At 60.6% G+C, this 27540-nt stretch overlaps 3 protein-coding genes across 10 annotated transcripts; 1 reads left to right on the top strand and 2 right to left on the bottom strand.

Moving 5' to 3' along the window:
• Nucleotides 1-1406: 1406 nt before the first annotated feature.
• MTNAP1 (mitochondrial nucleoid associated protein 1) lies at nt 1407-6387 on the top strand. Of its 3 annotated transcripts, none has more exons than XM_090061216.1 (6): nt 1407-1532; nt 2524-4020; nt 4435-4575; nt 4769-4876; nt 5092-5208; nt 6222-6387. In XM_090061216.1, the coding sequence occupies exons 2-6, from the start codon at nt 2532-2534 to the stop codon at nt 6248-6250; spliced, it is 1884 nt and encodes a 627-aa protein (XP_089917342.1). In that variant the 5' UTR covers nt 1407-1532; nt 2524-2531; the 3' UTR covers nt 6251-6387. The 3 variants fall into 3 exon arrangements, with proteins under 3 accessions (XP_089917342.1, XP_089917341.1, XP_089917343.1); XM_090061215.1 differs by lacking the exon at nt 1407-1532 and adding an exon at nt 1592-2198; XM_090061217.1 differs by lacking the exons at nt 1407-1532; nt 4435-4575 and adding an exon at nt 1594-2198.
• Nucleotides 6388-6844: 457 nt separating this feature from the next.
• On the bottom strand, nt 6845-15424 carry CPSF4L (cleavage and polyadenylation specific factor 4 like). 4 transcript variants are annotated; one of them, XM_090060088.1, is made up of 8 exons: nt 11415-15424; nt 10895-10945; nt 10521-10673; nt 10027-10122; nt 9602-9695; nt 9267-9309; nt 8560-8736; nt 6845-7946 (listed from the first exon to the last, which is right to left on the bottom strand). In XM_090060088.1, the coding sequence occupies exons 1-8, from the start codon at nt 11515-11517 to the stop codon at nt 7830-7832; spliced, it is 834 nt and encodes a 277-aa protein (XP_089916214.1). In that variant the 5' UTR covers nt 11518-15424; the 3' UTR covers nt 6845-7829. The 4 variants fall into 4 exon arrangements, with proteins under 4 accessions (XP_089916214.1, XP_089916215.1, XP_089916212.1 ...); XM_090060089.1 differs by having other exon boundaries at nt 6847-7898; XM_090060086.1 differs by lacking the exon at nt 6845-7946 and having other exon boundaries at nt 8600-8736; nt 10027-10673.
• Nucleotides 15425-15629: 205 nt separating this feature from the next.
• Nucleotides 15630-23271, bottom strand: CDC42EP4 (CDC42 effector protein 4). 3 transcript variants are annotated; one of them, XM_090060082.1, is made up of 2 exons: nt 23201-23271; nt 15630-16814 (listed from the first exon to the last, which is right to left on the bottom strand). In XM_090060082.1, exon 2 carries the CDS (start codon nt 16721-16723, stop codon nt 15764-15766), a length of 960 nt encoding a protein of 319 aa, XP_089916208.1. In that variant the 5' UTR covers nt 16724-16814; nt 23201-23271; the 3' UTR covers nt 15630-15763. The 3 variants fall into 3 exon arrangements, with proteins under 3 accessions (XP_089916208.1, XP_089916210.1, XP_089916209.1); XM_090060084.1 differs by lacking the exon at nt 23201-23271 and adding an exon at nt 22676-22699; XM_090060083.1 differs by lacking the exon at nt 23201-23271 and adding an exon at nt 19215-21408.
• Between the last annotated feature and the right edge of the window lie 4269 nt (nt 23272-27540).

Raw genomic sequence — 27540 nt, forward strand, 5'->3', positions numbered from 1 at the left:
CTATTCCAGGAGATTTTTTGTCCCAAGATGTCATTAATTGTACTGTTCAACCCGTTCACCATATCCATCTCCTGGATTGCTTCAATAGTCACCGGGAAATTGATAACAGTTCTGGTGGACTCCCGGCCAATCCAGGAGGGTTGTCAACCCTCGCTGGAAGGGACCTTGAATGATCATCAATGATCATATGACAAAAATTTGCTGGTGGTACTTAAGGTTGTATCATTTTAAAGTGACGGTGCGCAATCCGCCAGAGTTTGGGAACTGCTGCATAGTTTATGGCCATTACTCCTGGTCCTCCCTCCCCTGGGGTGCCCTAGTGAACAGCTTTTCTCCCCGCTCCTGATATTCATCCCTTAGATGCTTCTAGACAGCCACTATGTCCCCCCTCGGTCTTCTCTTCCCCAGGCTGAGCAGATCCCTTAGTCTTTCCCCGTAAGGTTGGTCCTCCAGGCCCTTCATCATAACTGTGGCCCTTCTCTGGACCCAAGAGTCCAGCACTACAGCAGAAGGCAACAGTGCAGGGGCTGCTCTCAGAGCCACCAGTGCACAAGCCACGTGTTAAATAGTGAACATCCTGCCCCTGGCGACTCCCCACCCATCTCTGCTTTCCCTGACCTGCATTTTGCCTGTTTGCGTTTTGCACGTTGCATTTTGGCTTCTTTTCCATGCAGAAGAACTCGGGCTAGATATCAGGAGGCGCTACTTCACCATCAGGGCGGCTAGGATCTGGAACTGACTTCCAAGAGAAGTGGTGCAGGCCCCTACCCTGGGGGTCTTTAAGAGGAGGCTGGATGAACACCTTGCCAGGGTTGTTTGACCCCAGTACTCTTTCCTGCCATGATGATCTGCTCAGGTCCCTTCCAACCCAACTATGAAACTGCAGCAGGCTCTCCCTGTGCCTGAAGAAACGTGTTTGTGCCATTTGTCCAAAGAACAATTGTCCCAGCTATTTGGTTGGTTTAATAAAAGATATCGCTTTCTTTTTTTAAATTGTATGAGTCCCAGACCAAGTTAGCCAAAACTAATCCAAAAGTCCAGAACCATAAGTGACCCTACTACCAGCAAACATCCTCCACCCCCATATGGGGCTCCAGATGTTCTCAAAACCTTTGGTGGGCATCCTACTTGCACATTTACTCAAAGAGCCTTACCTCCCTATGTCCTTAGACCGACATGGCTATAACCAACATCCCCATTTTCTCTGAGAAACTCAAATCCCTCTGCATGACACCGCTGCAGAGAAAAGCAGGCAAAAAAAAGGGCTGGAAAAGGACCAGTCAAAACCCCGCCCCAAATGCCTTGTTCGCACCAAAATATTACACTTGCCCTCTTTGCTTTGCAAAAGCTCATAGGGGGTTTATGCCTGGGCTTTGATTAGCTTCTGCTCGGGTCCTGGCTCGGATCATGTGACAGGCTCAGCCTTCAACCACAGCTGCGGCCACACGGTGCAGGCAGGGTTTGCACCGCCTCTGGGAAGTGAGGTCAGAGCTTGTGGTGCCCACGGGGCCCTCCCCCACGGCTGCATGCAGGTAGGGGTGGGAGCTGCCGGGGCTGCTTCCTGCTTGCACGGGGGAGTGGGGGGATCCGCTTCCCCTCGCGACCCTGCAGCAGTGGGAGCAGAGGGACCAGGCACCCGGTTGGCTTGCGGGAGGTGGGGGGAGGGTTTTTTCTTTCCCTTTATCCAAGGGACTTCTCTCTCCTGCTTTCGTGCATCCAGAACCAGCTGGTACCCCTGCAGCTGGGGCACCAGCACGCCACTGATTTGCTCCTGGCCGCCTGTCCTTGGGAGTTCCCTGCAAAGCAAAGAGCAGCACAGAGCGAGTGATCTCGCTTTTGGACAGCCCGCAACCCTGCAGCCGTCACAGCAGGGCTGGCGGTGACTTGAGGGCCATGCACAGGGGTTGTTTTGGTTTTTAATTAAATATATCCATATTCTAAGCCAAACCCAGTTCCAAATCCGCGAGGCAGTCCAGGACCATAGGTGGCCCTGCTACCAGCAAACATCTTCCATCCCCACGTGGGGCTCCAGATGTTTCTAAATCCTGTGGTGGGCACTTGCAGAACAAAGCCCAGAGGCTTGGGGTTGGGATGCCCCCAAGTTTTCCTTCCCCTTAGCCCTAAGGCCCTCAGAGTAAGCTAGGGAGGAGACTCCCAGGCTTTGCACAGGGCTCTCTGGGCAACATGCTTAACTAAAGGTATGTTTCATTAATAACCTTTGCTTTTTGCAGATTCCCTATGTAATTAACTTTTGGCAGTATAGGCAAGCTATCTCTGCCTTCTGAGCCTCCATCCCTCTCACCCCGTTTTATATCTTTATGTTGATGTCCCTGTCCCCCACCCCTCCCAAAATGTGTTGACTTCCCTTTGCTATCTAGTAATTTTTCCCTTGTCTGCTGTGTCCTGCCAATCAGTTTCTGGTTGGAAGAGAGTTTGCCTTCCTCGTAGTTCCCGGCACAGCATGCATTTTTGCTACACCCCATGCCATTAAGTAACATCCCTGTGTTAAATTTGCCTTTCCAGGTAAAAAGATGGCAAAGGTCCCCCGAGAAAAAGAGCTGTGCCCATACTGTGGAAAGGCTTATAAGTGGCTGAAGATGCACCTGTCACGCTGCAAGATGGCAGGAGATAAGAGAGCTCCTTTAGACTCCAGAAAAGCACTGTCTGCTGACCTGGAAAAGGGGCATTCAAAGCCAGCTCAGCTTCTGTCCATCAAGCAAAATATGGGACAAAGCAAAGGCCAGGTAACAGCTGCAGAGACTGACTCAAAACCAGAAAGTCAGAAAAAGAAGCTTGGTGCAGCAAAGAACAAAGCACACAGCAAACAAAAGCCCCTAAGTGCTGCTGAAGGGAGAAAAACCAATGTCTTGCACACAGAAAAACCAGATAACAATACGGAGCAGCTAATTAAACGGACTTTAAAGATGACTCAGAAAGAAAAGGGAAAGGGGACTCTCCAAAACAAAGACAAAGCACACATGAAGGCAGCAGGGAAGGTACCTGTTAAGGCACAGGCTGCACAGGAGTTACTCCTGCCACAGAAAAGCAGAAGTAAAAAAGCATCTGGTTTCACAAGTTCAGCACCTGGCAAAGGTTTGGAACTTGCTCCGAGGAGCCAGGATGGAAAATCTGCTTTGGGATTTCCTACCGAGCCAGTTGAAGCCCTTGCACCACAAAGAAGAGCCGAGGCAGCCCCAGCCTCATCGCTGGCTGCAGGCTCTAAGGATGTAGATGCATTGAATGTAGTGATTGAGAAGCACCAGGTCAGAGTGCCCAAAGACCAGAAGAAATCCAAGCCAAAGGACATTAAAGCAAAAAGCAGCCTTGAGGGGGAGCATGAGATGGAGAGCTGGTACATGGACTTGCTGGAGCCAGACTGCTTAGCCAGCCACAGAGAGTTCATTCTGGAAACCCCAAACACTAAGACTTTCATTCCTGAGGCTGCAGAGAAAGGCGCACTGAGAAAAAAGAGGAGAAGAAAAGGCGATGGGTTCACTGCACTTGAAACGCCCGTGCTGGATGTACCCGTAGCGTCTGCGCCCCAGGGCCATCTTGGTGAGCTTGTTCAGCAGAGCGGAGATGAACATCTGACAAGAGTGAGGTGGGTCGATTTGCTCGGTGATGTGGATCCAAAGGTCCACATCAGTAAGTCACGTCCATCAGTCACAGGTACTTTCCCAAGTCACAGGGGAGAAACGGCCAAGAACTACCTCTCCTGCATAGCGCAGCTTGCGAAGGATAAGCAGCAGCCTGCCCGCGTCTCTAACTCTCCTCCAAATACACCAAAAGACACGAAGCTGGCTTTGAAACAGTATTTGCTCTCCAACTCCCAACACCAACCGCTCCACCTGTCCCAGGTATCTGGCAGTAGCAGGCTGGAAGGTGCCAGGGGGCTGGAGTGGTTTCCAGAACTGTATCCCAGTTATCGCAGGCTGAATGCATTTCGAGGGAAGCCTCTGCAGCAGGACGTGGAGTTTGGAGAAGCTAGGCACCGTCTCTTTTCTTACAAAGGGCAGCAAGGTAAAGCGGGAGGCTCACAGCTCTGCCTCTGAGACTCGCTGCCTGTAGGTCGCTGGCGGCTTCAGTTGTCCTGCAGGAGGGGGAATGGGTAACAGTTTCTCACTGATGGACTTTCCTGTTGTGGGGAGGATGGCGGACTTCACCAGCAACAGCATAGCTAGCTGCATAGTCTCCTGGGGAAACAGGGCTGCTTCCCTTTTTGCATGGGTTGTTTTTTTCCCCCCAGATCGGGGCATCTCCTAGTCCAGACCTCCCAACCCAGCCCTAAAGCTAGCCCCTGGCCTGTGGTACCTTGTGGGCTTGGACTCTATGAGGTAGGGATGTGCTGCTGAGCAACATGGGCTCTTGCACAGAATAGAGGATTACCAGGGACCTTCTTGCAGCCAGCAGCTGTCTCCTCCTTGACTTCCCCAGACAGCCCCATGCAGGCAGCAGACCCACATGGCTTAGTACCCAAGAAGAGCTTTCCTCTCCCCGGTGCCCTCTCTACAGCATCCAGAGCACCTTTATCCAGGCAGGAAGCAGGAATCACCTTCCCTGAGGCCTCACCATTAGGTAAGAGAGCAGACTCATCTGCTCGGAGCTAGAGGTATCATTTCAGACAGACGCAATGAGAGGCCCATGGCACAAGTGGCCTTGAGCGAAGCTGAGGAAATTCAAGTGTCCTCTCCTGCCAGCAAAGCACACGGGCACCGTGCCCCAACCCTGTCCTCTCTACCTCTGATGTGCACGGCTCTGCCTTTTACAGGTCCCCTCCTGGAAAGGCGGCTGCCGGACGTGACGCTGGGGGAGCTGCCTGTTTGGCTGATGACCCGCGACTTCTCTCCGAGGCGGCTGCTGAACACAACACAGACAGGTGAGGCTGGAGCACTTGCTTCCGCTTGGTGCCTAGAGCCTGCTTGAAGAACAAGGCAGCAAACTGGGGTAAGAAACAGCTGGTGCTGGGGTGCCGCTGCCAGGAGGAAGGGACTAGGCTGAACCAGTCATTCGGCTTCTAAATTGTAACGAGCCCATTAGCACTCCTGTAAAAGCAATGAGCAAGCTGGGCCTTGTATCTATCTGTTTCGACAGCCTGGAACAGCTTCTACAGCAGATACATCGACTTGAAGAAGGGAGGAGCTGCAGGGATCTCCATGCTCTTGGCTGGCTACTGCGTCCTCAGCTACTGCTGGCAATACGAGCACATGAGTAAGGGTTTCTTTTTGGCATCTGTCTCTCTGCAGGGCAGTCTTCCGTTAGGAGCTTTCCTTTATGTCAGCTGTTTCAGCACAGGGAAAAGGGGCTTCCACGCTGCACAAATATGACTTGCCATCCTGTAGTCCATTCCCTGTAAGGACAGGGTGCAGCTCCCCAGCAGAACATCAGTATTGGTTTTAGTTACAAAACTTAGTTTGTTTTAGTCATGAAGTTCTCCACCGCTCTGACACCAGCATAAGCCAGTCAATGGTTTCACAACCTGGAATCAAAGCCCTCAGCAGCGGGGACTGGCAATACTATAGAAACCAGCCAGAAAGGCCCTGTGTTACGTGCCTGATCCAGCTAGTTTATGGATGTGATAAGTCCTTCCTCTGAGCTATTCTTACTTGTCCAGAAAGAGAGTGGCTACACTGGGCAGCACAGGTTGGGGATCACACCGCACTCTGCTCTCTACCCGGGGCAGGGGAGATGCTAGTTTCCCATTTCATGGGTACTTTCAGCAGCTGGATGTTCTCATGGCAATGGGCACAGTCGGACTCCCATCACACAACCCGTTTTCAGAGAGCTGGGCTCCTACTCTAGCATTTCAGGGTTGTAAAATACTCTGAGCCCCAAGCGAGCAAAGCTTTCCAGAAGTCTTTTCCTCTCAGCCATGCCGCTGTTAGCCAGGGAGGAACACACATGTACCTGCACACATCTCCATAGGTTTCAACATTACTTTTGCTGGTATGATTAGGATTTTAATCCCTTTACTCCTGCCAGTATGCTGTCTGCCCTTCCTTGAGCTATCAGGCTTCACAGGCCTGCTAGTTACCGGATGGTCAACCTGCAAGGGACGGCCGTGGTAATTAGTGGAGAGAGGTTTAACAAAACTCTACAACAATAAGGCAGCTTAGGTGATCTCAATGTCTAAAAGCAACCAGAGAAACAGCACACTCCTTTTTAGCCAGGGTACCAAGTTTTATCGTCTTATGATGTTGTAACACCACTTTCTCTCATTAAAGAAGCTGATCGGTGGCGTAAGTACCACTGAAGATGGCACCATGACAGATGAGCCTGGACAGCGGTGTGGGAACAGGGCCTGGATTTCACTGCCTGTGTTCCAGCAGGGATTCAGGGCAGGCACAGGATGCTTTAGTTTTTAAATTAAATATATTAAGTTTTTCCTAACAGGAATATTGTCTTGAATGCTCCTCCCATCCCATTCAGTACCACCCAGGTGTAGACCTGCGTTTTGCCACTGCTTTTCCAAGCATTTGTGTTTGGTATCTAAATAGCAATAGCTGAATGACAGGCCAGTAAAATGGGTATCAGAGCTCAGTAATAGTTATTGCTTCAGCTCACATCAAACTTCAGTCTCTTGCTGCATACACGGGTACGTTGCAATGATGAGTAGGGTTGTTGGGAGGGGAGAAGTGGGACTTTTGAAGGATGGGAGTAGTTATTTGTCTAAATGGTTCTGCTATGGACCCCATTCCACATCCCCTCCTCCCCATGCATCTCGGAGCTTACAGCACGTACCGTTTACCACTGGGCAGTGAGGAAGAGGAGGGCTGCTGCCAGGCTTGGTATCCTGCAAAGCAGGGTTTACCTGCTGCAGACATTGCTTATCTCTAATCCATTCCTAAGTCCCAGAACAGCTGTGCAGCAGGAGGTTGGGTTGAGAAGGAGCTGCAAAGTGTAGAGCAGAGGGGGTGTGATAGGGAAGGGCAGTCACAACAGGCCGGAGAGCCATTGGCAAAAGAATAAACTTTATTAGAAATAAACTGTAGGACGACTCACAAAAATCCAGTCATGCAGAGGTCAGAGGAGTGACCTGTCTTTCACTGTGAATGCCCCCCTCCAGCAATCAGTCTCCTGTGTGCTCCCCCAGTTCTGATCTGGGACCACCTGTTCCTTTAAAATCAAAGCCCGGTTGCACCTTCCCTTGGGGGATCCCACCGCTCAGCCCCATTTTACAGAGGAGAAAGTAGAGGTATGGAGCCAAGTGACTTGGGTCAAGAGAGGTCACGATCAGCATTGATCCTGGGCCCATACATTCTCCTCCATACATCAAGGGGATATTAGTACCTCTCTCCATGTCCCACTGTCTTAGGGTAGCCTGTGGGTAGGAAGCTGACCGGGTTTTTCAAGTTGGGATGAGTTGCATCTTTGCCCTTAGCTTGGGCATTTTGCTAGAGGAGGGGAGGAAAACCACATTTCTCCACAGCTTGGTACAAGCAGAAGCCAGCGGCTCCCGTCGGCTTCACCTCTACTGCAAAGCCTCCCCCTCCCCCTCATTAACTCAGCCCCAGACGCTGACTGCGCTCACCCTGTACTTTAGTCCTGGCATGATTACACATCTGATGCACAGTCTAAAAGGCCAAGCCATCAATCGGACGCAGGAGACGGCATGACATTTGCAAAACCAGTGGAAACTGCGGTTACCATCGACACCGCTGAAGCTGCATTCCTCCCCTGCTCCTGCTTTGCAAGGAGCTGACAAAGAAAGTTGCCCCGAGCCGGGTTTCCCTGGCTGGGTTCCCCAGTTAAATTCTGATGGGCTTCCAGATGATACCGCCTGTCGCAGCCTGGCATCTTCCTCTGGTTTCTCCTCCAACAAGGCTCACGAGTCACTTCCCCAGCAGCACCCCAAGACGACTCTTGCCGCATTTATTGGCGTAGTGACCCTTCTCCCCACACTGGAAGGGAAGCGCAGAGAATAACCCTGACTCCCCTCTGGGCAGCACCTGTGAACAACGGCCAGGAAGGGTCCAGTTTGCCTCCCACATGCACATCCCCTGCGCCCTGGATGTGGAGCTGAGCTATGTGGCCAGATGGAGTTTCTGACCCTCGCTCCTGGTCTAGTGCTGCTGGCAGCTGAAGCCATTTTGCACAAATTGGTTCTTGCAGCATGGCAAGAGCTGATCACCTAGCAAGGACGGGTCCAATTGCAAGGGACAGACTGGGTGTGCTGGGCTGGAGAACGCCCATACCCAAAGTCACCCCCACTATACCACCTCCAGCCCTGCAGCTCTGCCCTGCCTCCTCCCTTGCCCATCCTCCTGGGTCTCGGGGCTGGATGTGAAAACCATTAATGAGCCTAGAGGGAACGAGGTGCATTTGCTGGCCAGAAGTATTTGCACCAATTCCCGAAGAACCAGTTGACCTAAAAGCTTTGAATTTACAGTCAAGCATGGATACAGCCTGTAGGCAAGGCAGCAAGGCCACGACGGCTTAATGAGCATTGGCCCCTCAACGGTGTGCATGGCTTCTGAGTCCAGGACTTGGCTCTCTCTGCTCTGAGGACTTGAAGTCCACCCCGATCCCCGTCCAAGCCTGTCCCTTGCCACCAGCGCTCACCTTGAAGCATGTCACTTGCTCGAGGGGCCGCAGGGGTCCGTAGGGGTAGCCGCTGGTCTCTGGTGCTTTCTTGGCTGGGTGCTGGGCACTGCTGCCCCGGGAAGGGCGAGAGAACAGCGGGGCTTCTAGGAGGGACGGCTTGTGACCGCCAACTCCATCTGTCATCACGGGAAGCCCCTGTGCAAGGGGGGAATCAGTCAGTCACCCCAGGTGGGGGACAGCATCAGAGGCAGGTCACGATTTCAATCCCCCACTGCCATGTTCCTCAGCTTCCATTACAAATAGGACCAAGGTTGCTTGAAAGTGTCAATCCAGAGGCTCCAGCCCCTGAAGGACAAATGCCATCAAAGACGTGCTGTTGTTAAACCCCCTGACTGGCGGGGCCCGGGGGCTCCATCGCCCACCTGGACGGCAGCGCATAACATGCCCATCCTGAACCAGGTGCCCTGCTGCAAGCTGTCTGCAAGCTTCAAAGGGGGGGGGGGGTGACTCCTCCAAAATTGGAGAACCTTCCTGTGCCTACAGGAAACCCCAATGAAGATGCAGCACGTGGCCATAGAGCAGCACCGAGCGACGTGGCCCGCTGACACAGCAGTGCCCAGCACAGGGGTGCTCGCTGGGCATGCTTGGGTTTCTCTCGCTCTCCCTAGCTGTGCCCACGGGCCTGGCACGGGGCAGTAGCATCACAGCCCCTTTCCAGGCCTTACCTTGGAGCGCTCCAAGCTGTCCAGCATCAAGTTGGCTTTGGGGCTAGAGCAGAAAGAAAGGCCAGTTCACTCCTTGCACACAGCCACGTGCCTGCAAGCCCTTGTCCAGGCATCTGGAGGCTGGCAAGGGGCTCTGACCAGCTCCGGCTGGAGCAAGGGACACACGGGAGGGGAAGCAGCAGCTGCAGAGGCGATGGTCCATGCCAGCCTGGACCCCAGAGACAGAGCAGCGCGAACCCACCCCGCATGCACAGGCCTCGGTGGAGGGCGATGCCACAGCGGCGCAGCCCGGGAGAGGCTTGCCAGGCGTCGTGGCTGCCTGCGCGGATACGTACTGCACGAATTTGCACCGAGGGCCATTGGGGCAGAAGCCAGCCAGGTAGTTGGTGCACACGACCCTCCGGGTGTGCTTGTATCGGCACAGAGGACCTGCCACACACACACAGCCAGAGGGAGAGATGGCGGTCAGCAGAGCCCAGCAAGAACTAGGCTTGGGGCAGTGGCGGGCACCGATATCAAACAGCGGAGAGACTGATCGTGGGGTTTGCAACCTGGCTGCCTCCCCATTCCCTCCCCCTACCCAATAACCCCAAATAGGCCCCAAGGGCACCACAAGGTAAGTATTATACCCATTTTACAGAGGGAAACTGAGGCCCCCAACACCACTCTGTGGCATAGCCAAGCAGAGTAACCAGGAGTCCTGCCTCACTGCTCCTCTAGCTGCCCCCCGGGTGGACTTAAGCGAGCGCGAGGCATTCACCGTGTTTGCAGAACCCCTCGTCGTACCAGGGACAGTCCTTCGCCCTGGAAGCCGAGTCGAGGTGCAGGAAGGGGCACTCCTTGTTGCTGCACTCACCTGGGAGCGGGGTCGGGATATTCCCGGGGTCAGGAGGATTTCAAGGGCACGTGCAGGTGCATTGCACAGGTCCCCACCCTCCCCAGGGGAAGGGGCTTCCCTCCATGCAAACTGAGGGGCGGCCCCATGGAAGCGCAGGGCCTTCTCCGGGGGCTTTTGGGCCAGGATGGCTGGACCCGTGCTGCCAGCCCTCTCCGGGGAGGGGGACAGCAGGTGGCGCCCGCTGCCCATTCCCAGGCCCGCTGCGACCAGCAGCACTCGGAGCAGGGCTCCAGAGAGGGGTGGGCTTGAGCAAAGCCCCCCCTGCCCATTACCAGCACACAGCAGATGCCCCCTCCTCCCAGCAGAGCCAGACCAGGGTCCCAGCACCGCCCCCATCGCCAGCTGCCGGCACGCACCGAACTTGGAGTAGAAGTAGCACTCGGGCATCTTGGTGACGTCGTACTCGTGCAGGAACTCGCAGTGGTCCCCCTTCTTGCAGAGCCCCCGCAGCCAATGCTTGCACACCACCGACTTCTCCCCGTGCGCGTGCCGGAAGGGGCACATCAGGCCTGGCCCGGGGGGACGCCGGCTTGAGCCAGGGCCAACGCCCCGGCCGTGCTGCCAGGCCTGGGTGGCATCCAGGCTGCAGCTGGGGTCACCCAAATCCATGCCGAACTCAGGGCTCAGGAATCATGCAAGCTTAGGGGACCTGCCTGTGAGCTCGGCTTGTGACCCCTGCGGGGCATGGCTAGTGGCCCCCCATCCTGCACGTGGGCCCGGGGCTACTCACCCTTCCCACACAGTCCGTGGAGGAAGAACTCGCACACGGCTGCCCCCGACTCTGCGGGGAGAGAGGAGGTCACGGGAGCACAGGCTGCATCCCACGGACACCCCCGGCTGCTCGTGGGATGGGGAAGCCCCGGCTTGCAGGGCACACGCAAACAAGAGGCTCGCTGGTATTACCCCAGTGCAAAAGCAGTAGTGGGCAGACGGCACGGACCTCCTCCCTGGGGTTACTCCGGCGGAGAGTTTGCCCCTGGAAGCACAGGGTGCAACTCCAGCTGGTGCGCTGGGGTCGCCCGCTTGCACCCCCCAGAAAGTCTAACTTAGACCAGGACCTGCGCTGACCCAGCTCCCCAGCCCCTGGGGCAGCCGTGGAGCTGCTGTCTCAGCACTCAGACAGGCTGGGTTTGGCAGAGCCAAGCAAGCAGCTGTGCCCCCGGAGAGAGGGAGCCCCCTCCGTGCGCAAGAAAGGCTGCCAGCAGCTGAGGCCCAGGCAGTTCAGGCCCCCAACCCAGCCCGTGACTTACTGTCCATGCCCGGGAAGGGCAGCGGCAGGGCCCCTCTCTGCTGCATCACATCCATCTCCAACTTGAACGTGAGCTTCTCCACCCTGGCCACGAGCTCCTGCATTGCCCCAGCCCGGGACCTTCCCCTCTGCCCCAGCTGATGGAGGGATGAGACAGAGCCAGGTACCAGTAATGGTGCAGAGAGGCAGTGACCAGCATCCCCCACCCCTCCCGAGCCCTTCCCAGGACCCCACAACCCAGGCTGGTCCTGGAAAGGAGCCGAGCCAGGCCAGGCTCCCAGCCCCTGCTCCCGGAGCAGGGGAGGGAAGGTGGAGCAGCCAGCCCCAGTGCAGAGAGCAGGAGCCCAGCATCTGCTCCCAATTTGCAGGCCTGATTGCCAGCGCTGCAGCCCAGCTGGAGAGATGCCTGCTAGCCCCAGCCCCAGCCCTGCTCCCTGCACAGGGACCCGCGGGCTCCTTCAGGCCCGGCTGGCTTGGGATGCGGGAATCCTTCTGCTGCAGGAAGGTTGTTTGCAGCCCTGGAGCCACCCAGGTCTGCATCGCACGGAGGGTGAAGGGAGAACCTGCCAAGCCCCGGCTGGGGACCCGTTTTGGACACGGCCGAGCCCTGCGGTGGTCTGGGCACGTTGTAGCCTGGCTCGGAGCAGACTTCGGCTCTCAGATCCAATGCACCGGGGGCCTGGGGAGCAATGCCCAGCTCGAGGCCAGCCCTGCTCCCTGCCCAGACGCCCAGCTAGCAGCGTGCACGTAGCTTTGACCCCTGCCCAGCCGGCCGCAGGGTGACCGAGGCGGTGCCACCATCCCAGCACGTGGATGAATGCTTCTACGACCCTGCTGCTGCGTGAGGCTCGGTGGCGTGGGCATCTGTGCTGCCCCTCCGCCGTCGCCAAGAGCAGGGCCTTCGTCGCCTCCTGCTCGGGGAGCCACGGCGCCTTTCTGCCCCGTCGGTTCGAGGCAGGCGGGCGCTCCCGGACGGCCGGGCTGGAGCTGACAGGCGTCACCAAAGGAGCCGACGGCTGCTTGACGGGCGAGGGCGTCACGTGGCTGGCTCTCCCTGTGCCCCAAGCAGTGCGTCCACCCTCCCTCCTGCGCCACGCGGCAGCCGTCAGGTTCAGCACGCCTGTAGCGGCTAGGAGCCCTCTCCCCCTGCACAGGGCCCAGGATGCATGCACGGGCCAGCTGCTACCAGCCCACGCTGCTGCAGCCCCCAGCCCAGTGGCTGCACTGGTGTCCGAGGCTTGCTAAAGGACCACAAAGGGTGAACCTGCCGTGGAGCCAGGCCAGCCAGCTGCTGTTGATCTTTCTTCCCCGCAACAATAGGCCAATGTCCTGCCTGCGCTGCCCGCTGGGCCCTCACAGATCTGGCATTGTGCCCGGGGGCTTACTGGCCTGGCACCGCTCCCCTTGCACCACGTCCACACGCACCTGGCCAGGCCCTGGGCTTGCCCTGTATGCAGGGGCTGTCCCCTGGGCCATCCCTGGGTGATGGGCAGGGACTGTGTTTGGGGGGTCTCAGCCCATACCCGAGATGTGCATGCACCAAGTTGGCGGTGTGGCTGGCCGGAGAGCCGAGGCCAAAGCTTTCCGGCTCCCGTGGGAATAGGAGGCCGTGCGCCTAACTGGACGGTAGCCAGAGATGCTATTCCCAGGTCGGCAGGGAGTCCCTGGAGGGGACAGCACCGGTGCAGCTGCAGCCCTCCTCCCAGCCAGGCCTTCCCTCGAGCCGGAGAGCGATGGAGACGGAGTCTCTCATTGCAGACCCATACAGAAGTAGGTGCAAGAGGGCCCAGCCCCGGCCCCTCTCCTACCCCGGCCAGGCCTGGGCCAGGAGCCTTGGAGGAACCAGTCAGACCAGCGGTGCCGGTCACCACCCAGCTCCAGCCCACTCCCATCACCGTGCAGCGACCCAGCTCTCCCTGGCCCCGATGGGCACTGAGGCACAAACGCCGATGGACAGATAAGCTGCGGTCACAGCACGCGAGGCTGATAAACAGCCTGGGTGGGCCGAGGGCTGGGAGCAGGGCAGCGAGCCCGGAGCACAGGCGCAGCCTTGTGCAGAGCCCAGGCTTTGCTAAAAGAGCCCCTTTATGCACCAAGGTCCAGCACATGGCCGGCCAGCCGGCGGGCGCTCTGGGAGGGGACGGTGGCCATGGCCGGAGAACCGGCAGCTGCAGATAAAGCAGTGCCTCCCAGCCTCCATTGCCCCTCGACAGACATCAGGCCAGGGCTGGAGCTATGCCCCCTCCGTCTCCGGAGAGCAGCACGATGCTGGAGGTGCAATGCAAGCCTAGCTGCTCTCAGCAAGGCCCCTGGCAGCGCGGGAAGCGGGGCGCCGGGTGCAGTTCTGCATGCACAGCGCAGCCACCTGCCTAGGGGCAGAGCTACACCCCCCTGCTGCTCCCTCTGGCCCTACCCAGCCCAGCCCAGGGGCTTTCCAGCTCTGACACAGGGCAGCCGGTCTGCCAGCTCACAGGCCTGAGGGCTCTGACTTGCAGGGCAGGAAGCTGCCTAGGGAAGTTGAGCCCTTCCCAGGCGGCATCGAGTGGGCAGGGACCAGGGGCAACCAGGCCTCGGAAATTGCACAGCTGGATTTCCACACACTTCACTTCCACAGCTGCAGGCAGAAGGGAGTTGGCCCAGGGTACTGATCTCAGTGCAGGGAGAAACCCCTCTCCCCAGAGGCATGACCCCATGGGACCTCACGTTCCCCACTCCCAAGAGCCCCCCTGGGCAAGACACCAGCTCCCTTGGCCCTGTCCAGCTTGCATTAACCCCCCCAGCACCCAGCGCTGGAGGCAGTGGGCACACGCCGCAGGCATCGCCCGCATGACCCGCCGTCGCGCAGCCAGAGACGGGCTGATGGAGCAGGGGGCAGGATTCAGACCACCCCAGGGGTAGAGCAGAGGCAGCTGAGCCCTATGGAGAGTAGGAGCACCCTTCCCTTCCCTTCCCTTCCCGCTGCCAGCAGGAACGCAGAGCACCACCGTCACTACCGCTGAGTTTTATTCTTTCCGTTCGACGTACATGGTAAAAAACAAACAAGGAAGTCCCTGGGCGCAGGCCCCTTCTCCTGCCCACCAGTGCCTGCCTCAGCCCTTGAAGTAGGGGGCACGGAGGCAAGGATCCAGCATAGTGTTTGAGAAAGAAACCATTAAATAGAAAGGCTCGTTAGTGTTCGTTGCTGCCCTGGGGCAGGTGCTTGCCTTCCTGGTCTGGGTGCCAAGGTCACAGCCACGTGGCAGAAGGGTTGGGCTGTGCCCATGGAGGGTAGAGCAGGGCACCCCCAGTCCCTGCACCCCAGCATGCCAGACTCCCATTGCTTGCAAGACAGACTCACCCCATTGTGCTTTAAAAAAAAAAAGACTTAAGAGCCAGAGCCCTTATTCCCCCCCATTATCGTCAGCCCTGCTCCTTTCCCACCGGGTCCAGCCTCCGAAAAAGCAGGTAGCAGGCACGGCCTGAGGCACAAAGGGACCAGGGATGGGAGGGTTTGACTGCTGCAGGGGTGTTGGGGGTAGCAAGAAACCAGGCATGGTGTGCACCTCTTCACCCGGGCTACCGGGGTTCCCTTCTCAGACCTGCCCCTGTAGCCACGGGGCGAGATGCGCCGGGACCCCGGCAGCCACAAGCAATGATAAAGAGAGAGTCAGAGCCCCCAGCCCCACCCCTGCTGCAAGTGGTGAGGGGTCCTGGGGCGCTGGCCAAATGAACCCTCAGGCCCTGGCATTTTTGACAGTCCTGCGTACCCCCATGGCTTCCCATGCCCCGTTTGTGCCATCTGCAATCTCCTCCCCAGTTATAAAAGGGGGGGGAAAAAAAACGAACATGACAAATACGAACCAGAGATCAATAAAAACAGAGAGGGGGAAATTATACCCACATATGACTAACGGGGCCTGGAACATTACAGCTTGGTCCTGGTCATTTGACTATTGCTTTACACAGGCAGTAGATCCGGTTCATATGAAAGTCCAATTAAAAAGGAAAAGAAAAAAAAAGTCTTCTCCCCTGGATGGACGTGGCAGAGGTTGCTTCTTGGGGGAGGACAGCAGTCTTCTCCAGAGCGGCGAGAGGACCCTCACGGCTCGGCAGAACGAGGCACTCGGAGAAGATCCTCCGTCCTTCCTTGTCCCCGGCGGCCTCGGTCCTCGCGGCCGCCAGGTCCAGCATGTCCATGGGGACGGGGGCATGTGGGAGAGGAGACGGCAGGGAAGGAAAGAGGGCTGGAGGAGCCGAGTCTTTCCCGCTGCTTCTTGTTCCTACGTGGTCCGTTTTAGGCTATCCCTTCTCGGGTTCGAGCGGGCGCACGCCCAAGCCAGACCCGCCCCCCACCCGAGCCAGCCGCCCGCTTCACACGCGGATCTCGTCCTCCTCCTCATCCATGAACGAGAACTCCCTGTCGGGCCGTTTCGGGGGCCCGGCCCAGGCGCCCTCGGGGGCCCGCGGGCTGCGGGCGCCAGGGACCGGGCTGCCTTCCTCCAGCGCCCCCGAAGCGCAGCTGGAAACCGAGCTGCTGTCCCTGCTGACGCGGCTGCAAGCCGCGGCCCTGCTCTCGTGCTGGCGAGCCGGTGCTGCCAGCGGGGAATCCGGCAGGGCTTTCCCTTCCTGGCCGAGCCGGAGGGCCTGGGGGGAGCCCGTGCCCCAGGGGGGCTCCTCGGCGCCGGAGTCTTCCTCCTGCTCCCACGGATCCTTGTCCATGATGCTCAGGACGTCGCCCAGCATGGAGGGCCCCAGGTCGATGTGGAAGGACAGGATGGACTCGGCGTGCTTCATGCCCGTGCTGTTCTTGGACACCACGACGGGCAGCTCGGTGATGTCCCCGAAGTCCCGCTCGTCCAGGCCGGGGCTCTGGGGCCGGGCGGCTGCCCCGTTGGGGTGCTGCTTCTCCTCGGGGGGCTTCTTGACCGGGCTGGACGAGAGGCTTTTGGGCAGCTTCCCGGCGCTCTGGTCGGCCTCCTTCTCGTTGAGCTGCGGCAGGGACACGGCGTTCTTCACGAACAGCGCCGAGTCCCGCAGCGAGCCCAGCATGTCCCGCCGGTCCGTGCGCGTCACCGACTGCGACCGCTTGCTGCTGCGGAAGCGGCGGGACAGCAGGCCCGGCTTGGAGCCGCCCGGCTCCTCGGGGGGCTCGGGCTCCCCGGCCTTGCTGTTGAGGAAGGAGGTGTCGCCGAAGGCGTCCCCGGCCCTGCCGACGTGCATGGTGTGGCGGAAGTCACCCAGCGGCGCGCTGATCATCTCGGCCGTCAGGTCCGCGCGCGAGCGGCGCTTGGAGTGGGCCGAGTTCGACACGAGCTGCTTCAGGATGGGCATCTTCCTGGGGGGTGGCGGGCGCTGCGCCGCGCCGTGCCGCGCCCTCCACCTGGGACCCCCGTGCAACCGGGCACCGGGATTTGGGCTGCACCTGGAGCGTGGAGGGAGCAGAGGAACGTGGTTAGGACGCCCCACTCCAACCAGGGCATCGAAACCAGTGCGGAGGCAGGGCCGGGACCCTGGAGGGGTGGCTCCAGCCCCGCTCTGGCCTCCCCCCTGGAAGACCCCCCCCCCCACACACACACACGCCTCCTCTTTGCAGACGGAGGCTGCTCAGGGGCGTCTGGCCGGCGGCTTCCTGCCGCATCCCAGGGGGACGGCTGGGAAGCCTCGAATGCACTCGCTCCCAGCTCCTGCCCCATCCACCCTGCATCGAGAGGCCCCAAACTGGGACACGATCCTGCCCCAGAGCCCTGGGACCCAGGCCCAGCCCCGGCTGCCACCACGTACCCCCCGCCCTGCAGCATTGGTGGAGCAGGGGGGCGCGCCGGCATCGGGAGCGGGGAAGTCTGTTGCTATCCGTGCACAGCTGTGCGGGGAGATACAGCCCCCTCCCCAGGGGCTGCGCAGCGTGGCTGAGCCCAGCTACGGGGCTGGGTCCTGCCTACCAAGATCCTTCAGGTGCCCTTGCCTGGCTTCCCCGGGAGGCAGGTTTCTCCTTCGCTTCCTGCCCTGAATAATAGCGCACTGTCGGCGGGATGTGGAGGAGACCCTGCGCTCCCCGCAGACAACCTGGCTGTCGGGTGCTGGAGGGCACCGGGAGGCAGGGGGCTGCACTGCAATGGGGGTCCCAGCTCTCAGCAACTCAAGGCTGCTGGTTCAGAGGCAGGTCTGGGACCGTCCTGGCAAAGGACGAGCTGGCCGGAGAGGAGGATGCCGGCAGGAGCCTGCTGCGCAGGCCTGCGCAGCAATGGGACCGCTCTCCCCCACCAGCAAGGCAAGGCCCAGGGGCCGCATCCAAACCCCATGAAGCCCCCTGGGGAAAATGCTTGGGATTTTTATCCATTGCGGAAAGCGGCGAGGAGCAGATGCCAGGAGAAATTGGAACCAGATGGCAGGAAGCGCGCATTTGGGGAGCGGGGCACGGCACCGAGAGGCACCGCGAGCCACGGAGAACGTCCCGGTTGCCTCCGGCAGGAGGGAACGAGCCCAGGGGCAGCAGGGCGGGCAGAGACCCAGCTGGCAAGAAGGGCCCTGCCACCACCTCGGACATGGACTAGCCACGTCCGCAGGCCACGCTGGCCCTATAGCATTTCCAGGCGGGGGTCAGCAGGGCAGGGCCCGGCTCTTTATTCAGGAGACTTGGAAGCCGTCGATCCCTGGTCGCTCGTGGAGGCCAGCCCACGTGCAAAGGGGCCGAGCTGCCAACGCGGGCAGGACTGACCTGCAACCTCAGGCCCCGCTCTGCCCCTCGAGCTGGCAGGGGCGTGCCCCCCCGCTGCTGTTTGCATCCCTGGAAGCGAGGGCACGGCAGCCCCTGCATGACGAGACGCTGGCAGGCAGAACAGCTGCATCTGCAGAAGCCGCCCGCCCCCCCAGCGAGCGCGCGGGGCACCGCGGCACACAGCTGTGCCCAGCTCCTGCCGAAGCAGCGGCTCTGGAGGGGGCGCAGGTGCAGAGACGGGGACAAGCCACAAGGCAGCATTGCTCAGGCACCCCCAGCTTTCCAATGGGGTGGTTTTCATCCCCGTCCTCGGGCACCGGGGGAAGCTGGGCTCCCTGCAATGCCTTCCCAGGGCTGCCCATGCCACCCTGTGCCCGGAGCGCCGCCCCTGCCCCCCGGTCTTTCCTGAGCAGGTCAGCCCTGACATGCGAGGAGCTGGGGAAGATGCTGGGGCAAAGGGTGGGGGGTTGTTTGCGGTGCAAGAGGACGACAGCCCCTTCCCCCGGTTCCTGGACCCCGAGCTGGGTCCCACCTGGGCCCTTGGAGATCACGTGCATGCTCCGTCCCTGGAAGCTGCTGGTCTCCAGCTTCCCCAGACACCTCCGGGGACTAACCTCCATCCTGCTGTGCCTGTGGTGCCCACCCACCCGGCCCTGGGGGAACGGGACATCCCGAACTCAGCAATAGGCTGGTCCCTCCTGGATTGCAGATACAGAGTCTCTGCCTCCAGGCTGCTGGGCCCAGCCCAGCCCAGCCCCGTCTCGCTGTGTGGTTTTGCAGCACCCTGCGCCGTGCGGCTATTGCAATATAGGCTTGGCCTCCAGTGCACCAACCACAGACCCCTGCCCCCGTCCAGGACAGCCATGCCCTGCCCCGAGCCTACAGCATGCCCCAAAAGCCCACGACAGCCCCCGCAACAGGCACCAAGCACCGACGGGGCCAGACACCCAGTCCCCGCTCCTCCCCAGGGAAGGCTGCAAGGCCAAGAGGAGCCCCTCCAGGCACAGCAGGCCCCTGAAGTCTTTGGAGACGGAGGTTGCGGTCCACGCGCCTGCCCCCAGGAGCTAGCAGGGCCCAGTGCCCAGGCACCCAGCATCAAGACCTCACCTCTGCAGCACTCACGGCTAGGAGGGCACCCCAATTGGGGGTGCTGCCTGACACACGGATGGATCCAAGTCTCCCCCCGGCATGTCCAGCCGATCACGCGGACCAGCCTCCAGCACCCTTTCCTGGAGGGTGCAAAGTCCTGGTTGCTTGCTCTCCTTCCTCCCCAGCCCTGCCGTGCCGTGCTCTACCCCGCAGCTCGACAGGGCAGCGCCCTGTTTCCACTCCCCGAGCACTCGGCCTCGGACCTGCCTCCGGCGAGCAGGGCGGTGGGAGCGGCCCAGACTTCCTGCTTCGCAATCGATCCCACCTCAACAAAGCCGGCAGCCCACAAGGCAGGGCTGTTCCAGCTGCCGCCTCCCAGACACGATCCCAGCCAGGTGCGTCAGCAGGGCTGGGGCTTCCCACCTGCCCTTGGCGTCCTTCAGAAGGACGCCGGGGCAACAAACCAGAAACCAGACCGCTCCCAGGAACGTCCCACCAGCTCCAAGCAATCCACCCACCTGCCCCAGGCACTGCCCCAGGCACTGCCCCGCCCTGGCCATCACCTCTCAGTCTTGATCCTCCTCCTACAAGTCAGGAAACTGAGGCATGGAGGGGCTATGTGACGCACCCAAGGGCCTCTGGGAAGTCTGTGGCAGAGGAGACACTTGGCCAGAGCTCCCCAGCCCTCCCAACTGAAGGCATTGGGTCGAGGTTTTAAAAACCACGGGTGGGGGCCCGCAGCACGCCGAGTGCTCAAGGGCGAGGTTGGGACCCTGGATTCCTCGTTTCCAGACAGCGAGGTGAGATGCGTGGGCAGGAGCAGGGCACATTTCACCTGCCCTAGCCCCGAGCAGGGGTGAAAGCCCCCCGCAGCACCAGGGCTCGCCAGTCCCACCCCGCAAGGGTGACAGCGATAAGGACATGGACGCAAAGCCAAGGCTCCTTCCAGCCTTTCCCCGCTCCCTGCCTCTCCCCGACACGGACCACGGGCTCGCCAGCGCCTCGTCGCTTCCAGTGCCAGGTTCTCGGGCCTGCGTGGCACTTTCCCACTGCCCCAGGGAAGCAAAAAGCTGTCCAGACCTCTCTCTCGGCCTTCTGTTTCCTACAAAAGGCCGGGGCGGAAGCCAGTGGCACGCCAGTGATTGAGCCCAGCTGGGGACCTGGCCCCGACGCCCGAAGAGGAAGGCGAGTTGGCTCCCAGCATCCCAGATCCTCGGAAATCCCGGGCCGAGAGGCCGCAGGGGACAGCGCTACGGCCGGCACAGAAGGGCTTCGCCAGCCAAAAATGTCTCCGACGCCAGGAGAGGGGCGAGGTCTCTGTGCCTGTCCTCCCCCACGCCGCTCCTGTATTTCTTTGCCCTCCTGGGACTGCTCAGCCCAGGCGAGCTGCTACTTGCTGTGGACGGCAGCCTGGGAGGGGGGAAACCCCAAAGGGATTTGGGGGGCGAGAAGCAGCAGCTTCAACTCGGGTTTTGTTTTTTTAAACTCTCCTGTCCCATGATAGTTTGCCAGAGCAGAAAGTCAACCCAGCCTCTGCCCGGAGGGGCCGGGGGAACAAAATCGCCCCTGTCTCTGCTCTCGCTCGGAGACGCAGGAGACTGATCCTGTGACGCGCGTGCTGCTGCTTTTAGCAGGGCAGAGAGGCAGGCCAGGGAGGCTTAAGAGCTGCCTCTCGTAACCCGAGATTTTAAAAAATTCATCAGGCAGCTGGCAGCCGGCAGAGCCGAGCACACGGCCCAGCCCCAGCCCCTGGAGCGGGCGCCGCGCTCCGGACCAAGGGCTGGGCCACTCCCGAGATGCAACCAGCCGACCCATTTGTTCCACTCCCGCCCTTCCCCTGCACGCTTTACCCCCGGGTTGCTGGTCCCTGGGCCAGGGACCCTCTCCTGCATGCCGGCCCGAGGGCACCGGGCACGACAAGCTGCCCAAGGAGCAGGGCAGCGGACCGCACACGTCTGCGCAGCGAGTCAATCTCCGCTTGGGCTTTGCCAGCGACACGGGAACCGCGGCGTGCTCAGGGTGCATATGCACGCCCCCCCCCCAATACTTTACAGGAGGGGAAACTGAGGCCTGGACATAGGAGAGCTGAGCAAGCTCATGGCAGATCAGAGACCCCGGGGCTCTGACAGCCCATGGGGACACGCAGGGACCTTAGAGGGACAAGGGAAGAGCAGCCTACTGACCTCACTGGGGGGCTAACGTGAGGCACTAGCCCCCTGTGCCAAGGTAAGAAGGGGGGTCGCCTTTACCTGGGGCTGCAATGCAGGAGGCTGCGACACTGGCCTAGCCGCCCCCTCCCCCTCCCCATCCAGAGTCCCAGCATCACCGCAAACCCACAGGGAACAGCAGGACAGCACAAGCCTCGCCGGGGGGGGGGCAGAGGCCTGGCTCTCGCCATCAGGGCAGGAGCAAGAGAAACCTCCTCAAGCAAAGGAGGCCACACTTCCCCTTCCCGGGGGGTGCAGACGTTGCAGGAAGCCACGCAGCAGCTCCAAGTGCATGGGCAAGGCTTTCCGCAGCTGCCACGGCAGCAGTCGGGGAACGCCAGATCCCTTCCCCGGAGCACGGAGCTCGCCGTCCCCACGCGCGGCCGGGGGCACTCCCCGCCACAGGAGGCCTCCAAGGCCCAGTGCCCAGCACAACTCCTGCCGGCGCAGGAGCGGGGCATCCAGGCGCAGCCGCGGACACGGACGACACGGCCCAGGGCTGGGATCAGAGCCGCAAGTCTTCCTGCCTCAGGCTCCGAGCAACTTCCCGGGGAAAGGCTGTCAAGTAACCCGTGCCGCCAGGAGCCGGGGCTGCCTGGACCCCTGCCCCGGGCTGCTCGGGGAACCCTGCCCGTGGCTGAAAGCGAGACGTCGAGAGCCGGGTCGCCGCCTGCCCAGGCGTACACCTGCCGGGCGGCTCTGGGAGCGCACGGGCGACGTGACCTCGGCCCTGCACGTGCCCAGGCAGCGCGGGGAACAGAGGGGTGGGAACGCGCGGGTCAGCGCAAAGCGCAGAGGCTCCTGGCAGCGAGGCCCGGACACAAGGACCTGCTACCAGGAGGGCGCTGCAGGCCCCAGCCCGTTCCAGGTGCTGCGGAGCGCGCCTTCCCCTGCGACGGCACGGAGCCGAGGGCACGGAGCCGAGGGCACCGCGGCGGGTCCCACCCCCAGAGCGGGGTCCTAGGGGAAGCTGGAGGACCAGCTCCTCCCTGGCCCTCAGCTGCAGCCCCCGAGACCAGGGTGCGGCACCCACGCGGGGTCAGCGCCCGAACGGCTCCCGTCCCGCCGCCCCGGGCAATCCCTTCCCCCGCGCTGCTGGAGCGGGGGCAAGGGCGCCGGCTCCCCTGCCGAGCCGCCCGCCCGTGGCACAGGACGGGCGGGAAGCGCTGGCGACCCCGGGCTCCTGCCGCCCCGCTCGCAGGGCGCCGGCGCACCGGGCTGGGCCGGAGGCCTCGTGCCAGCTCCCCGGCGCCTGGCAGAGCCCCAGCTCACGCATCCTCCCCGCGAAGGTCAGCGCTGGCTCCATCCCCTTGGCCGGGGCCCCGCTCCGGGCCAGGCCCCGACTCAGCCCCCCGCAGGCGCCAGCACAGGGCCGGGATGCTCCCGCTTCGGCCCCGGCAGCCGTGCCGACCCCCCGGAGCAGGGGCACGGCGGGCGCGAGGCGTGCGGAGGAGGGGGGGAGCGCTGCAGCCGCGCAGCGCGGCCCCGCCCCACCGCGGGCGCTTCGGCGGCGCCCCCCCGCCGGGCTGTCCCGGGGCTCCCGGAAGGGCAGGCGCCGGCCCCCGGCGCCGCGTCCAGGCCGGCCCGGCTCGGGCAGGGCGGCCACGGAGCCGACACCCAGCCGTGCCCGGGCAGGGCCGGGCCTGGAGCAGCTGCCCCCGCCAGCAGAGCCGGGCGCCGCCGCCGCTTCGTGAAGTTGCGCCGAGCCGGCCCCTCGGCGGGCAGCGGGGCGCCCGTGCAAGCAGCCCCCCCAAATCCCCTGCCCCTTGCAACCGCGCCGGCGCCGCACGCACCCACCTGCCCCGCGCCGCCGCCGCCGCCGCTTTGTTCCCGGGGCGCCCCAGCCGGGGCCGCCGCCGCCCCGCCCCGCCCGCGCCGCCACTTATGGGGCCGATGATGTCATGCCTCCGCCGCAGCCAATGGCGCGCGCCCACGTCACGGGGGCAGCCCCATTCAAAAGTCCGACGCCGGGGCCGCGAGCGCCTGAGCCCCTCTCCGGCGGGGGGGGGGGGGGGTCAAGAGCAAGCACCCCCCGCCGTGGGAAAGCTGCGGGATACGCGGCCCCCCCCCCCCCCCCCAGCAAACCCAACCCCTGGTAACGTTTCCCACCCCTCCAGCGCGCAAAGACTGGGTCTGGCCCATTACCCCCGTTTTTCAGAAGGGGAAACTGAGGCCGGAGCACACCTGAGCGGCGCCCCCACGGTGGGAGGCTGAGCCGGGAGCCGCCCGGGCCCCCCACGAGTGCCCGCTGCCCCTCCAGCCCGCGGGCAGCCCGGCTGAGCTGGGGCCGCACGGGCGCCGTCGGTGGAGGGCGGGCTCGGCGGAGCCCGCGCAGTCGGGAGCAATTAAAACCCGTCGCCCGGGCCGGGCCGGGCCGGCGGGGAGACGCGCGACGGGAGGCGAGGCTGGTGCCGCCGCCCGCTGTAGCCGGGGTCCCTCTTCCCGTCCGCGGCCGGCAGCTCGGCTCCCTGCAGCTGGCCTGCTCAGCCGGGGGGAGGGAGCAAAACCCCTTCGCTGCGGCTCAGAAGCCAGCCTGAAAGCAGCAGCAGGGAAATAATTAAACCAGGCTCCAGAGAAAGGGCAGAGAAAATGGGCCGCCCCCCCCAGCTCGACTTGAGCCTGCAAGACCGCGGCCTGCCAGCCTGGCCTAACTCGCTGTCCTCGGTGGCAGAGGAGACTCTCGGAAGGACAGCCCGACAGGGGTGGTTTGTCCGTCTCGGCCCCTCCGCTTCGGGGCAGCCCAGACAGGCCCGCTCGTTTGGATGCAGGACACAGGCCCTGCCAATCTACCCGGCCTCCTGACTTCAGACTAACGTGCCTAATGCCGCGTCCTGGCCACGGACCGGCCCTGCCATCCATCCGGCCCAGGCACTGGCCGGCAGCACCGGGCGAGCCCGAGAAAGGCAGCTGGGAGGCGGCCTGCCCCCCACGAAGCCGCCACCCTAATCCCACGTAGAGGTTTCATCCCATCTTTGTGGGAGCCAAAACCACCCTGGATACCCTTGTTTGCCATGTAAACCTCCCTTCCCTGCTAGGAACCCGGCAACCAGGGTCTTAGCGTATCCTGTGGCAAGGAGTTCCACAGGTTATTCACGTCATGCAAGAAGCTTCCCTCGTCCCGTTCAGACTTTGTCCCCTTCCGAGGCCGTTGGAGGCTCCCTGGCTTTTTTCTCCTTTCTTGGAAAAGTGGGAGCTTATTCCCCAGGGTTGGTTGGTTGGGGGGGAGGGCTGGTTCCAGCAGGAGCGAGGGACGGGCTGTCGCTGCTTTCTCTGGCTCTAGGAAGCAACCTGATGACTTGGTAATTATGCAGAGATGGAGCCAGCAGGAAATGCCACTTTGGATACAGCTGCATGCATCAGCTTAGAAACCATCCACACCTCAGGGAGGATTTGGGGGACCGGTCCCCCGGGCCGGGAAGGGCATTTGTTGGGTGCAGGAGCATGCAAACAAGCCTGCAAATGTCACTTCATCCATCTACTGGATACCAAAAATCAGGGACTAAATATAGCCATTGGATTTATGGCACACCATAACCTGCCTGCCACCTGATACCCCAAATAACCTCTCTAGATTTCACCAGCCCTGAAGAAGGGTATTTGCACCCGAAAGCTTGCAGTGAACAGTTTTTTCCAACTATTTAGTGGTCTAATAATAAAAGGGATGCCAGGTATCCAGGTTGTAGAGGCAAAAGGCATCAAAACTCATTGAAGAGGTGATATCTTTTATTAGACCAACTAGATATTTGCAGACTAGTTATTTTATTTATTTGCCAGCTTTCAGGCATGCTCACCCATCATAGGGGATATCTTTCATTAGATAAAAAGATTTGGGCACACTCCCCCTTTATTAGATTCAGGCACGCTCACCCTTCACAGGAGATATCAAAAATGGCATCTTTTATTAAACTGACTAGGTATGTGCGAACAAATCATTTTATTTATTTGCAAGCTTTTGGGCACACACACCCTCCTACGCCTGATGAAGGGTGAGCGTGCCCGAAAGCTGGCAAATAAATAAAACGATTTGTTTGCAAATATCTAGTTGGTCTAATAAACGAGATCCCCTTGTCCTTGAGTTTTGATTCCTAATGAAAGAGATCCCATTTACGTGAAGAACTGTGTGTGCCTGGTGCATGCATGCACTCAAAGCCAATCCAGCCTCCTGCTAGCACTGCTCCCTGCCCTCCTTGGAGGCGCCAGTGATAAACCAGACCCCTACGGCTCCAGGGAGACCCTCAGGCCTGGAGCTACAGCAGAGCTGATAATAGATAATAAGTTAAACGCCGCAGTACAGAGCTGACCCTAAAGGCCTGTAAATGAGTGCAAACACCCCTGCTCCCTGCACTGGATGTTGCCCCGTGGGGTGTCGACTTGGCCCTAGCAGGGCATAGCCGGTCCAGCTATCCTCCCTGCGTCTCTCTGCCGTGCTGGGGAGACGCCCGCCTTTCCAGCCAGCCCAGGATGCAGGGAACTCAGCTGCCTTCACCCCCACCCCCAAAGGCAAGAGAAAAGTCATTGACAATCAGGCCCCTTATCTTACACTGACACTGTGTGAATAATCTACTTGTCAGCTGGCTGGCCTGCCTGAAAAACAAGGAGGAAACCATTGTTTCAGGTCAACCTGAACTGAAAATGTTTTGCTTTCACCCTGGAACAAAAAAACCCAAAAAAACAAAAAACCCTGGAAAATTCCACGTGACTGAAATGAAAGAAGAGTTTTATTTAATTTAGCAGGGTTATTTAAACTCAGTGGAGGTCAATGGAGTCCCAGCACTCAAGAGCTTTTGCTTAGAGAAATGGTTTATTATTTTTCCCCAAGAAAAACCCTGATTCTGTTATTTTTTGGCCCAAACTATCCGGCAGAATTTGCCACTGGTTTCAAGTCAACACGAAACTGCTCCTTTCTGCAAAGTCACCTGGTTGGAGTGTTGTTGTCACCGGGATGGTGCAGGAAACGTCTGAGAAACAAGGAGTATTTTTGGGCTGTCTTGAATTGCACCAGATGTCTGGGTGGAGGAGATGGTGGACAAGCTTTTGGGCACAAAGTGCCCTTTTTCGGGTCTGGGGAAGAAGTAGATGCAGGTAAGCCCAGTGGCTTGTGTTGATGAAGAGTCAGCTACAAGACTCGGGGAGCAAAGAGAGGTCGTACCATAAAGCCCCGGGGTGGAGCTGGGTCCCGTGGCACCAGGCTCGTGCCCTGTGTAATACACACCCACGCCCCAGCCCAAGGATCGGCCAGTGCCTGCAGCTGCAGGGCCCAGTTCAACCCGTGCCTCCATCACCATCAGCTATTCGGATATCACGCTGGATTGCAGCTGAAGCAATGAGATGTGGTGCCTTAGGCTCGCTGTGCCCACCCCGGCGAAGGTGGAGAGGGGATTGCAACCCAGGGAGGAAGGCGACCCCATCTCTCAGGCCCCTGCCTCTCCATCCCATTTCAAGGGCTTGTCAGCCCCCTGGAAGCACCATCCGGACTCCTTCCCAGGGGCTGCTTGACAGCCGGAGGGCAGTTTGAGCCCCCCAACCCCCTGCCAGGGCCTGAATAAAGTCACCCCTGCCCCAAGACAAGTCCGGCACAGCAGTGACCTGCTCTCATCTCCCCTGATCCAAGTCTCCATACACAGGGAGGTCCCGTAAGGGCGGGCACCGAGCAGTAAGTCGCAGCCCTGGGGGTAGTGCGTGCATTGCTCTGTCACCGACAAGGGCACGCTGCTCCTGTAACATGCCCAGGGCGTATCAGCTGGTCCAGCCGCCCATGCAGGGGGGTAGCCGGGGGAACAACCAGCACCAAGAGAGCGAGGGATTGTCTGTCCTCCTCCCGCCCTTCCCTCTGCTATGCAAAACGCTGATAAACCCCTTCGGTTTGCCCACGGGAGGTGCGTCAAGGACAATCAGGCCCTCCGGCCTGACCTAGGAGACACGTTGCTCTCCTGCTACCCCTACGCCAGCCACCCCACGTATCTGCAAGCCCCAGTGCCTGAGAGCTGATGCCAAGCCGTGCTTGAGGAGCAGGCGAATCCAGGGCTGAGTGCAAGAATAACCCCTGCACCGAGCCCTGCTGGATGCCCTCCCTGGACCTGGAGACGGCTTCAAAAGCTGGAGTTGCTGCCTTTAGAGAGCCCTCCTGCCCCAGGATG

The sequence above is a fragment of the Crocodylus siamensis genome, chromosome 8 (assembly GCF_052110815.1).
Source record: "Crocodylus siamensis isolate JL-2025a chromosome 8, ASM5211081v1, whole genome shotgun sequence".
Lineage (NCBI taxonomy): Eukaryota > Metazoa > Chordata > Crocodylia > Crocodylidae > Crocodylus > Crocodylus siamensis.

Bases quoted from the DNA above. Each gene is read 5' to 3' on its own strand.
- MTNAP1 (XM_090061216.1), top strand. From the start codon at position 2,532: ATGGCAAAGGTCCCCCGAGAAAAAGAGCTGTGCCCATACTGTGGAAAG. The intron at 4,877-5,091 runs GTGAGGCTGGAG...CTGTTTCGACAG, and splicing joins GCTGAACACAACACAGACAG to CCTGGAACAGCTTCTACAGC. The intron at 5,209-6,221 runs GTAAGGGTTTCT...CTCTCATTAAAG, and splicing joins CTGGCAATACGAGCACATGA to AAGCTGATCGGTGGCGTAAG.
- CPSF4L (XM_090060086.1), bottom strand. From the start codon at position 11,517: ATGCAGGAGCTCGTGGCCAGGGTGGAGAAGCTCACGTTCAAGTTGGAG. The intron at 10,946-11,414 runs GTAAGTCACGGG...CTCTCCCCGCAG, and splicing joins GCCCTTCCCGGGCATGGACA to AGTCGGGGGCAGCCGTGTGC. The intron at 10,674-10,894 runs GTGAGTAGCCCC...CCCCCGGGCCAG, and splicing joins CCACGGACTGTGTGGGAAGG to GCCTGATGTGCCCCTTCCGG.
- CDC42EP4 (XM_090060082.1), bottom strand. From the start codon at position 16,723: ATGCCCATCCTGAAGCAGCTCGTGTCGAACTCGGCCCACTCCAAGCGC.